General features: G+C 43.4%; 1 protein-coding gene across 3 annotated transcripts in view; it reads left to right on the forward strand.

The window, feature by feature from the left end:
• Znf521 (zinc finger protein 521) overlaps positions 1-11,625 on the forward strand; it is a 284,630-nt gene extending 273,005 nt beyond the window's left edge. For all 3 annotated transcript variants that reach the window (XM_085700110.2, XM_085700107.2, XM_085700109.2), the window contains one exon: positions 10,810-11,625. In XM_085700110.2, the coding sequence (XP_085556236.2) occupies positions 10,810-10,839 (30 nt within the window). In that variant the 3' untranslated portion in view covers positions 10,840-11,625. The remainder of the gene's footprint in view (positions 1-10,809) is intronic.
• Positions 11,626-11,845: the final 220 nt, after the last annotated feature.

Raw genomic sequence — 11,845 nt, forward strand, 5'->3', positions numbered from 1 at the left:
TGAGCCAAGGAGAATGGCTAGGATTTATTTCACCAAGTCCTCTTTAAAAAATTAAAATTAAAAAGCAATCCTTCCAGGATTCAAAATCTAATAGGGAGTGGGAGCCACATATCTGTAATGCCTATAAGAGGGTATTTTTGAGCAATTATAAATCTAAGCACCCATTATTTGTTGCTAACTACTACCCAAGTATGTTAATATTTAGCAGAAGTTTGTTTAACTATGTTTGTCTGGGAAAGAGATACCTGAATCCAGCTTTAGCTGGGAGAACCAGCGGTCTGCACCACAGAGCATGGCAGAAAGGAGATTTGTATTCGCTCAGGATTAACACATTAACGTCAGGCAAGTCTTCCCTTCCCCGTCCTCACAGTTATTTATCTTTAAGGTATTAAAATTAAAGCACGAAGACAGGGCTCTGTTCGCCGGTGTAAAATTGGAAGGAGGTCATTCTTAAGCTTGTTTACAGATGTTCTGGTTTAGAAAGCTCCAGTGTGATAAATTAAACATTACAGTGGAAAAACGACTAAGGCCTAGCAACAACTGGTGTGTGGACACATCTGTCTGAAGAGCTGACTTAATCCCTGAATATCACAGTAGACGGCCTTGTCTGTTACGCCTTCTGTCCCCCAATACACTGAGAGTGGAATTCCGGGTCTGAGGCAGAATCATCAGGGCCTGGCCCCTCTCCTTTCTGCCTTGTATAGTATGATTGCATTTTCCTGTTGACTCCTTGCAGGTAAGCAGGTAGCTCAGTTTGTTAATTGACTGTAAAAAAAAAAAAAAAAATCAACTTTGTCTTTTTAACCTGTCTCCCAGTGGCCACTTCACTTCGTTTGGCCTGTTCTTCCAGTTGGAAATTTTCTGTGAGTTTCACTGCAAACGGTGGTGAATTCCAAAGGGGAAATTTTCTTCTCTTTTTTTTTTAAATTTTTTTTATTGTGTTGTGCCACAGAGACAGAGAGACAGCAACAGACAGAAAGATACTACCATGCCACATTGCGTATTTGGGGTTCAGAGTGTAACCCAGGGAATGGGTTCTTGCTTTGTTCATTGGAGCCAGCACTGCACAGACACACACACTGGCACAGCTGGCTCCTGCAGGGTTTGGGGTATCAAACTTGGGAACCGACACTTGGGAGACATACATCTACCTCCAAGACGTCAGTGTCTTCAGGCATCCAAAGAGGAGAATTTCCAACCTTTCTGGTGTGAGGAACAGTTAGAACTGAGATTGTGCCGTTCTTTTTAAGGTCTTTCTGGAAAAGGGAGCTGTTTCCCTGTTAGCCTTGCTCATATGTCGCCCAGCAGTATAATTTGCCCCTTTGAAGTGGCTTCTTTTATTTCTCTATACCGTTTAATTGTCACAATACTGGGGATTATTGTATGCTCCGATGTTGAAGTCGCACCCCTTAGTGATTACTCTTTGCTTCTGAAGGCCCACATTGAAATAAGGCTCAGGTAATTAGTGATTCTTACTACATTAGAAACTACTGTGAAATTTTCTAGATTGGCTAAATATTGTTTGCTTGTTTGTTCATTTTGTTTTAAAGAAAGGGCAAAATGCGACCTCATGCAGTGATCCCAGAATTTGGGAGGCAGAGGCCAGAAGACCAGTTTGTCATCCTCCGCTACGTAATAAGCTTGAGGGCAGCCTGAGTTACATGAGACCCTTTCTAAAAACAAACAAAAAATCATAATGAGTTGAACATAGCTCTTTCCAAACTGATGCCTGCCTGTCTACATGACCTGATAGATCTTAAGTGCACAGGATCCTGTGATGTCTACAAAGTCTGTCTCCTGCCCCATGGCTCTCCCTTTCGCCTGGGTTCCTGCCCTCCTTACCTCCTCCAGCACCAGACAAGTGTAAATTTTCTAAGAAATTGACTTAGCCCCTCACAGAAGGCAGAGGGCCCTTGCTCTGTTCCCTTTAACCCGTCTCTCTTGGCGGATGGTCTGGACGATGTCCAGGAACATCCTTCATCTCTTTAGAGATGCCCACCGGACACTGTCTCTTGGGTCCTTCACAAATGGGAGGCTATCCTTTTGTGTCTGCACTCTATTCTGCCCAATTACAATAACTCCTGCCAATAAACATAGGTCACCAAAGTGGCTGTGCTGCCTCTGGTATCTGTGCTATATTCTACCCAGATATAGTAATTCCTGCCAGTAAACATAGGCCACCAAAGTGGCTGTGCAGACTCTGGGTTCTTTCAAAGTAGACATTCATTTTCAGACCCTGAATAGGAACTTTCAGAACTTAATTCCTGAGTCGTGGTGGACACTGTTACAGTGCGAACATCCCTGAGCACTGTTGTTTCCTTGACCTGAGGTGGACCGTCCTTGCTGCTTCAATGGAGAGTAAATCGCTGAGTGAGTGAACATTTCTGGAGAGACTTGTTTCCACCCATAAGGAGTGTCGCTTATAATACATCTCAAAGGACCCTTTGCAGAATTGCTGAACAGTTGCCCACATTCATCCTATGACATTGTTTTTAAAAGCCATACAGTACAGTCCTGTATGTGTCTCTTTGTGGGGCACATTATTTTTGTAAGGCGGCAGACATATCTCATAGACTGAGTAGCACACCCTAGCACAATATGGCAAGCTCAATATATTTCCAATTAAAAAACAAATCAAAACCTCCAACTTGATCATAACTCAGTAAGCCCATGCAAAGACAGGTCAACCGCAAGGGCTCCTAGAGGCAGCTGCCAACACTGCAGCAAGGTATGTCCAGTCTGTGGCCTGTGGGTAGCACCAGCCAAGGTTAGCTATGCATGCAGACCAATCCAAGATCATAAACATAAACATTTCTTGTGGGTTTGTTTTTGTGACTTGATTGTGTGGTTCTCAAGTGTGAACTGTAGAGATGACAGCATCCCCTCACGGTGTCTGGACCAACTTTCTACATTTCTCCTTCGCCCTTGAGCCAGTTCTTTCCTGTTGAAACTTAAACTTAATTCATGCTAGATTTTTCTTATCTCCAAACTTTTGCTTATTTATGCTCACACATTTTCCAGATACCATAAAGCAGCGGTTCCTGACTAAGTGATTTGTCTCACCAGAGGCTATGTGGTGATGTCTGGGGACACACCTTGCAGTAGAGACCACCACCCCTCCTGCAGTGCCCAGGGCAGTCACGACTGTCTATCTCCTAATGTCTGCAAAACCGAGGCTTGGGGAACCTGTAGTAAGGCAAGCCACGATGCTCTTTTGGAATCCTCTGATTTTCTCTATCTAGGGCAGGAATGGCATCTGTTTCAGACAACAGTCAGAAAGGTAATACATCCCCTCCAACGGTTTACTCTGGCTTCCTGGAGCACTTGTGGGCATCAGCTCATGAGCTCGCTCCTTCTTGCCTACTAGAGAATCAGTGCAACCCACGCTTTCTAGACTCATTAACACTAAAATCCAAAGAAGAACCACAACTGTGTGCGTCAGTGAGTTTTACCAGACTTCTAGCTCTTTTCCTATGAAAAAGATGATCGAAACTTCAATGCCAGAATTGTTTGAGAAACTGGCCTAAAGTCTGAAATTTGTGGGGGAACAAACTCCAGTGTGGCTGTCCCTTCCTGTCTGCTAGGGCATGTCTTTTTCTGGGGATGCTATTTCACTTCTGTTTTAATGTGTATCTTAGTGCCACCCAGAAAATGCTCTGAGATGTCAGCTCAAGCCTATGTCAATTGCTAAATGTCAAAAGAGAATGCATCAGTGTCTCTGCAAGTTCATAGTGATGACAGTTTCACATGACAAAAATAAAGAGGGCAATTCTGTGACTTCAAGCATGATCAGAAATGCAGAACCTGTGGCATTAAAGAGGGGCCAGATGCTGATCATGTAAGTGGGTCAGAAATGCTACCTCTGTGTTACAGTAGAAGAGTTCTAGTAAATTCTTCACCTGTAAAATCAGAAGTCTATATGTGTAGATTGGTTGTCATTTTTACTTTCTTTTTTGGTCATCAAATCAGTAAGGGGAAATAAGACATATTGCATAAAAGAGCATGCATCAAACATATCTCATGAAAATGTACGTGTCCACAAACATGTTCCTGATGTTTCCCAGGTAGGGTCTGTGGAAACAAAATTGTACAAAATTCCTCCCGACAGGAAGTGCATAATGGCCACTGTGCAAACGGGTATGACTGGAACATGGATTGGTTCAGGTCTTTGGTGCGGTTCTTAGAACATTCTTGCTGCTGTCTCAGGGCTATGGGGATTCTGTTCCTTCAGATCTGAAGATATGAGAACTTCCCTGGTTGTGTGGACACTGAAGCTTTTCGTTATTAACATTCCTCTCCTGGTGACCTTATTAAAATGCTGGAGGGCCACCCCTTGCCTTTGTGACTAATTTTTCCGCATCATCCAGGGTCCATAGCCCAGCACCCTGTCGTCACTCCCTGTGTACACTTTCAGAACATTCTACTAGCAGAGAAGTTGGGAATGAAAAAGAGAGAGGGTAAAAATGTAAAACTCTTGATTAGAAAGTATAATTTAATAGAACATGTATTGAACCAAATGTATTGATTAATGTAGAAGATATAGTACTTATATTGATTTGAACCAGAGATTTAGTACTAAAAGCTCTAAGCCAAAAAGCTGTTGCAGATTGCTACAAAAGTCAGTTTAATGCTGTCCTTGGAATGCCTTCAGAAAGAAATTCTTCTAATGTTGGAGGACTAGGTAGAATGCGGTATATGTCAGGTTGATCCCAGCGGGTTTTATTTTGTACTCTAATAGCTGTTACGAGCCTACATTATATCCAAGGAGTAATTTTCCTTAGAGGTGCCCAGCTCGCTTTGTGTCAATATTCTAGCATTTTAAGTCACGTACAGTATATGCTTCTGGGAACAGGGAAGGAGCCAGCCAGACTCATAATGGCCTGCATTCATTAATAAAGGCAGAGGCTTCTGTCCCTCCATTGCCCACTACAGGGAAGCCTCTTTGGCCTTCAGGGACCCTGTACAGACACATTTAAAGGAAGCTCTATTTTGAGTGGGCAAGAGATGAAACGTACGACTTGGAGGTATTTCTTTAGTCAGCTCTGTGCCCGAGCACAGGGGTGACCTTCTGGGTCAGAGAAGAAGGCAGGTCAAAAAGACTTATTATCCAGACTGTTGGAAACCAATTGCTTTTGTTTAAAAATAAATAAATAAATAATGAAAAAGCCAGGGTGCTTAAAGGTGGACAGTGATGTAGAATTCGGTTTACAGCCTGAAAAGAAAGCTCACAGCCGAGTGTGAACCGGAATGTGCTTCTGAGGAAAATGAGAGCATACTGATTAGCCTCTGTGTTTACAGATAAACGGCCAACCCAAGTGATAAAAGGAAGGGTAATATAATTAGTTAATCAGAGGAGATTGATTGCGGATGTTTGTGTTCCTCAACTAAAGGGAAAAAACCAACATGTTGCCACAGCATTGTCACCATCTGTTGAAAGACACAGCACACTTAATCTTTATATTCCTGTGTTTTTTCTTTCCTGCCTTGCTTTGTTTTTGTGCCCCGATTTCATCAGTTTGGAAGCACCTCATTTAAACTGAGTCTAGCCACAGCGTAAACTGGGAGCACAGTGGGTTAGTGAGGAACGCCTCCTTTTTTGTCTTCTTGCTTCCTTCTTCATTCCTTTTCAAAATAACACACTGACTCTCTCTCCCGCTTCCTAGAGCTTGTCTATATTTGTTTTGGCAGAAGCAGTTATAAATAGACAAGTCATGCTTTAAGGAGAAAAAAAAAAGGTTTACATCTTTGAATCAACAGATTTTTTCTTTCTTTTTTTTTTTTTTTTTTTTTTTTGCTCAATCCCGTCCCAGGGTTGCTTTGACTGCTATGGCCACTGAGCATTTCAGTGGTGTTAGCGAAGCACAGGCCAGCGGGGCCGTGTTTGCCAGAGATTTGGAAAAGTCCAGATAATCTGTGGGTACCACTTTTTAATTTTTTTAATCCTGAGAAAGTAGATTCCTTGTCTGTACCCCTTTTGCAGCTTAACTCTTATCATGGTTCTAGGTGAAGAAATTCAAATTGCCATCAAGATGTGAGGGAAATTGGATCACCTCAGAACTGCAAGGTGAATACTTTCAGAGGATCATGGGTTTTTATTTTTATTTAAAAAAATATTTTTCTTGGAGTGCATTTAAAATAGGATTAAACCATTTGACCAGCAAATGTGGTCAGCCCTCCAAAAGACGAGGTTGAATTAATCATTTGTTAGAGTGCCAAGCCTAAAATGAGAATTCCAGTCTTGTGAAATGGAAGGCATCTCACATTTAAAAAGAAATGCATAGTGCTAGGAAGGGAAATTTTAAGGCCCTCATCTGTTTTTTAGCTTCTAAGTTTAATTTCACATTTACAGGGGGAAAAAAAGAAAGAAAGAAAGAGCACACACTCCTTCCAAACTGGGCCCCTTACAATGAGGAGAGTGTTCTTGGAACCTCACCGTTAGATTAGCAGGCCACATAGATCTTGTCTTAGGCTTGAAGGTATGTTGTGGGTTTGATTTTTTTTTTTAACACAAACCCCCCTCGTGTAAAACAACTGTTCATAACTGGGATTAATGGTTTTCAATTTTCAGTTACTTAGACATGGGGTCTCCAGGAGATGGCTTTTTGCAGAGTAGAATATGGCTCTCTGTGGGATTGCACAAGTTTTCCTCTCTTCCACTTCCTTTTTTGTCATCACCCCCCCACCTCCGCCAGTGTCGCACTGATGTTCCTCGCGATTATGTAAAACACTTTGCCTTCATTGGAACAGATATTTTTTCTCATAACCTGTCATTGCATTAAAGTGCTTTGGGGACTGTGAATCGCTGTGTAAAATTGGTGAGATTACCCACTGCTTTGTTCTACCGAAGTGGTTTCCTTCAGACCTAAAGAGCTCAGAGCTCTGCCCCAGAGGTGCTGGTGGGGAGGGGGGTGCTGGCAATGCTGCTTTCTCCTCCTGAGCATCCGTATCCTTGACATCTCTCTCAGTACTGGCTCTGTGCGGTGGTCCGCTGCCAGGGCAGCCATGAGCCTACTGCTGCCTCTCAGCTCCCCACTTCCGCTCTCTTTCCGCTGGCTTCTCGGCGGCCTTCCCTAGCCAATGATGTCTCTGATTTCTTAAAAACACGAAAATCACTGAGCACTCCCATGGAAAGATTTGTTTCCTGGCCAAAGGGACATCTGAAGGCCACATCTGGAGACTGTGTCTTTGTGTCTCTTCTCACCCACACCTAGATGACTGGATGAATGTGTGGCTCAGATGCACACACCGTCCTTCCTTCTACATCGGGCCGTTTGTACTTTCAGTGGGTTTGGAATGGGGCACATGTGCAAGAAGCAGGAACGTCCCAGGGATACTCCACGGAAATCCCTTGAGAGGGTTTGGGAACATCTGGAATTCTCCTCCCCTCCCCAACAGAAATATGCCCATTTCCCATGGATCTCTGGGAATATGCCTCCTTCCCACCGTGAGAATTGCTGTCACTGTGGGTGGGGTGTAGCCAGGACTAGAAGAGACCCTTGAGTGGGCTGGAGCAAAAACCAGGAAATGAGTATGATGCTATATATTGTCAGCTTTCAGGACCTAGAATTGCCTGGGACGCAAATTCTGGGCACACCTGTGAAGGATTATCTAGATGAAGTTAGCTACTGTGCATGCTTATGAGGCATTATCTAGACTAGGTTAATTAAGATGAGAAGACCCACATTAACTGTTGGCAGCACCTTTCCATGGGCTGAGATCCTGGGTGGAATAAAAAGGAGAAAACAAGCTAAACACAAGTGTCTGTTGTTTTCTGCCTCCTAACTCTGGTTGCAATATAACCAGACACCTCACATCCTGGTGCCGTGACAGACTGTATCCACAGACAGTGAGCCAGCCACCTCACTATCCTGGCTGTTCACATCCCGGCTGTCATGACAGACGGTATCCACAGAATGTGAGCTAAAACAAACCTTTCTTCTTTAAGTTACTTTTGCCGGGCACTATACCTCAGCAGTATTGCAGTTCTAACAGTGAAGATGCAGGGTGTTCACATGTGCAGGTGTCTCTGCACTGTAGAACCAGCTGTTTCGCTGTTTCTATTGAGAAGACATTCCATGGATCTTTGCTTGGTAGAAGATTGTGTTTACCAAGCCTGTCCTTGTTCCCTTAATAAAATTGTTTTATCTGCTTCTCTTAGCCTTCAAAGTGAAGTCCTTGGTATCAGTGACTTCGGTGTGTTCCAATAATGTGGTTAAAATATATCCACATATATAGAAAATGGGTGTGCAAATGTATAAAGATGTGTAAATATTTAGTGTGATTGTTAAAAAAAGAAAAGCTAGATCTGTACCTGTGTCTGTTGTGAAGAAACAGGGAAAAAAGAAGAAGATGGGTGAACCACATTAGGAAACTTAAAAATAAAATGATACAGATAAGTTAATTGTTTTAAACATTATTTCCAGAAAAAAATCAAAGCGCTAAAAAGCAGCTGTCAGTACCTCATCATTAGCTATCAGTGTCCTAGCTTCCTGTGTTTATATCATTTTATAATTCTGTATAAGTTTTTGTTTTATTTTACTTTAGACATGTCTCAGAAACCATGCTTGACTTTAAGATACCTACAGAAGCGGTGTAGTTTGGGGTTTTAACATTTTAATGCTTATAAACCTCTAATCATAGCTGTGTTGATCTCTGAGAAAATAGAAAAACTTTGTGTTCCCATCAGTATTTTTTAATATGCCTTCAGAAAAACACCTCCCAGACATATTCAGAATCAATATCCAGACAAAAGAGCTGGCATAAAAATAGTTTACTCTTAAATGCACTTTGAGGCCAGTACTACTAGAGAGAAAGTCATCGCTTAAGGAGAACAGCGGAGGGAGTTTTATATGAGGGCAGGATGGAGCAAAGCTGCCTTGGCACGGGTGATGTGGTCCACCATGTCTTCAGCCTAGTGTGCTCCATGCCAGGCTGTCACCACACAGCAGTTGTCACGGTGGGACATCTCCATCAACAGAAAGCAAAATCTGAAACAGGGAAGGGGAGCCTGGCCCCTCCCGTGGCTCCCCACTCTCTTGCTGGTGTACCAGCCCCAGTCAGGAAGTACCTAGCCCTTGGTCATGCAGCCTTTCCCTCTGCACAACTGGCTGGGTGGCCATCTTCAGGGATATTAAAGGCAGCAATGATCTCACAACGTGTTCTGACTCGGGTACTCATTCAGGTACTCTTCACCTCTAAGACCAAATCTGAACATTTTAATGATGCTTAAAAATTCCTCATAATGTTGCCAAAACCACCCTTCATCCTTATTTCATGCAATACTCTTGCTTCCGAGCCCTCTGGAAGATCTTGGCCAACACACACACACACACACACACACACACACACACACACACACACACTTCTTTCATTGCCTTTACCATGAGCTGTCCTTTAACCTGCGGTCCTCCTGGAGTCTCAGTTTCGAGACTCAGTGAAAAGCATCAGCTTACCACCCCAGCTGCTGCCAAGCCTTCCCTGGTGACGAGGCAGGCCTAGGAAAATCCGTGACATTTCTGTGTTCCTTTCCACTACTTTTGGTCATATCACTGAATTTTTATGTGGTCACATGTCTTTCCTCTTTAGGCCAGGAGAACGTCAATGAGCTCAAGGCAGGAACCACGCCTTGTCCCATATCCCATATCTGTCCAGTTGGTCAGGTCCTCTCCACTAAATGCAATAAGCTCTGACCCAGCATCCCACAGGTTTCATGAACACAGGAATGCATGAAGGTACATCTAAATTCCCAACATAAGGCAAAAAGGCAAGCCTATGAAGACGAATGCAGCCTAAGCAGGACAGAGGGCTTTGGAAAGTCAGAGAATTGAAATGCGCTTAAAGTTGGGTAGGCACGAAGCAGTCATATATCAAGCTAGGCTTCGGAGTTCTGATCAGGAGTGAAGTGTGAATGAGGAGGGGCAGAACTACTCGGAGAAGTCCGAGGCGGGAGCTTAGACCACTTCCAAAGTTCAGTCTTCTCTGTTGAAAACCTGGAGGCCCGTGGCCAACCTCTGTGGTAGGCTGGACCCTCCTTAGCCGCGCTTGCAGCTGGAGAATGCCTGCACACTTTAGTTCCTCCAGTTGGACACGTGTCCCAGGTCCTCTCACAATTTGGAAAGAAGTTACCCATTCCAAAAAGAACCTACCAGTGTGCCTAGTGTGAGGAGTACCTATCTATTGAATGCTGTCCAGAAGCCTTGGGAGACAGGAGCACCCTGGGCAGGGGAGGTCAAGCAGGCTGCTGGGATGTCCTGCATGGCCACAGATTCCACCCACCTTCACGGGGGTGCTGAAGTGCTTTCTGACCATTTGTCCTCAGCCAGGTAATTCTATTCTTCAACACCCACATTTGAGGATGGACAAAGCAGCCGCGGCGGTCAACATTCATCATCTAAGAGAGATTAGAGTAAAGCATGTTTCAAAAATAGGGATGATATGCAGGTGAAGAAACTCTTAGAACTGTGGTACCCTGGTCATTGAAGCATGGGCTGTGCTTTGATCGGTAGAGGTGGTACAGGGAGGGAGGGTATCTGGAGGAGGCATGGCCCAGAGAAAAGGTGGGGTACTGCCAACACGTCCCCTCCCAGAGCCTCCTCCCTCACCTCCGTGGAGGTGACAGCGCACCTGTACTGCACCCAGGCCGTGCAGCCTGTTTGAGCCTCACTGGTCCAGTATGGAATCAATGCATCCATCCATCGCTATGCAGAAACATGTCAGTCCACACCATCGGGTACCTACAGCACTTACCTATGCTCATTTCAATAAAAAGAATATCACTGAAGCTTCTCCCTCTTTCTTTTCTCTCTACAGAATCATACGATGACCCAACACAGCAGTTAGTTCAAGTACAGCCTCTCAAGGAGACGGACTTTTGTGGCACAAAAAGGGAACATGTTTTACTCTTTGCACGAAACTTACATTGTTAATGTATATTCTTCAGAAGCATTGTATTGTATCATACAACTTGTATTATCAAACTGTTGGATGTTCATGTGTTGGAACTTCTGAGCACCAGATAGACTCCTTGTATATAAAGTGTTGCACATGTAATTATGTCGTCGATGCTAAAATGGTCTTATAAAGACAAGTGGACTTGGGCCCTATTCAGGCAAGATTTTCAAAGTGAACAAAATGGCTTAAGAGATAATGTTTCAAGGAAGACAAAACTTAAAAGATCTGTTATCATGTGACTCTGACTGGACTTGCTTTTACTTAATGCTTAAGCCTCGAATTTCTCTTTTGGTATATCAACGGTTAAAACCCAAGACTTTTTTATTGCTGGAGATTCTCATGAACCATGAAGAGACATTCTCACAGAACAGAACCCCACATCTGGATACGGCCCATATATATATTTGTAAGCCTTGCAGTGTGACAGGTAGCCTCGCCATATATGCAATAGTTGTTACGTAGACTGTCAAAGTTTGTTTTTCGTTATTTTTTTTTGTTCCTGGCTACATTTGAAGCTTTGAGTGTTCAAGATTTTCCTTAATGATTTCACACAGCCAAATTCTTGAATCAGTTGAACTAACCTGTATGTTACTGTTCTCAATGTTTACTCTGCGGTCTGAACCTGGAGATTACTGGAATTGTTTTCCAAGAGGAAATAAATTCAGTTTACCATCAGCTATGAGTCTATTTGTGTGTTTTCTTTTTCTAGTTATTCTTACCATTAAAAAAAAAAGAAAAAAAGAAAGAAATCTAATTGCCCGAACCCCTGGATATAAAATCTGCTCCTGAGCAGATCCCAGGCATAGCCTCAATCATATTTAACCTTTGCACACTGGGCCAAAGGCAGCTGGGAGGAGATTCATCATGCTGTATGGGAAGAAATGAAACCCAGCCT

This window comes from Myodes glareolus, chromosome 13 (genome assembly GCF_982192425.1).
Source record: "Myodes glareolus chromosome 13, mMyoGla1.1, whole genome shotgun sequence".
NCBI classification, from domain to species: Eukaryota; Metazoa; Chordata; class Mammalia; order Rodentia; family Cricetidae; genus Myodes; species Myodes glareolus.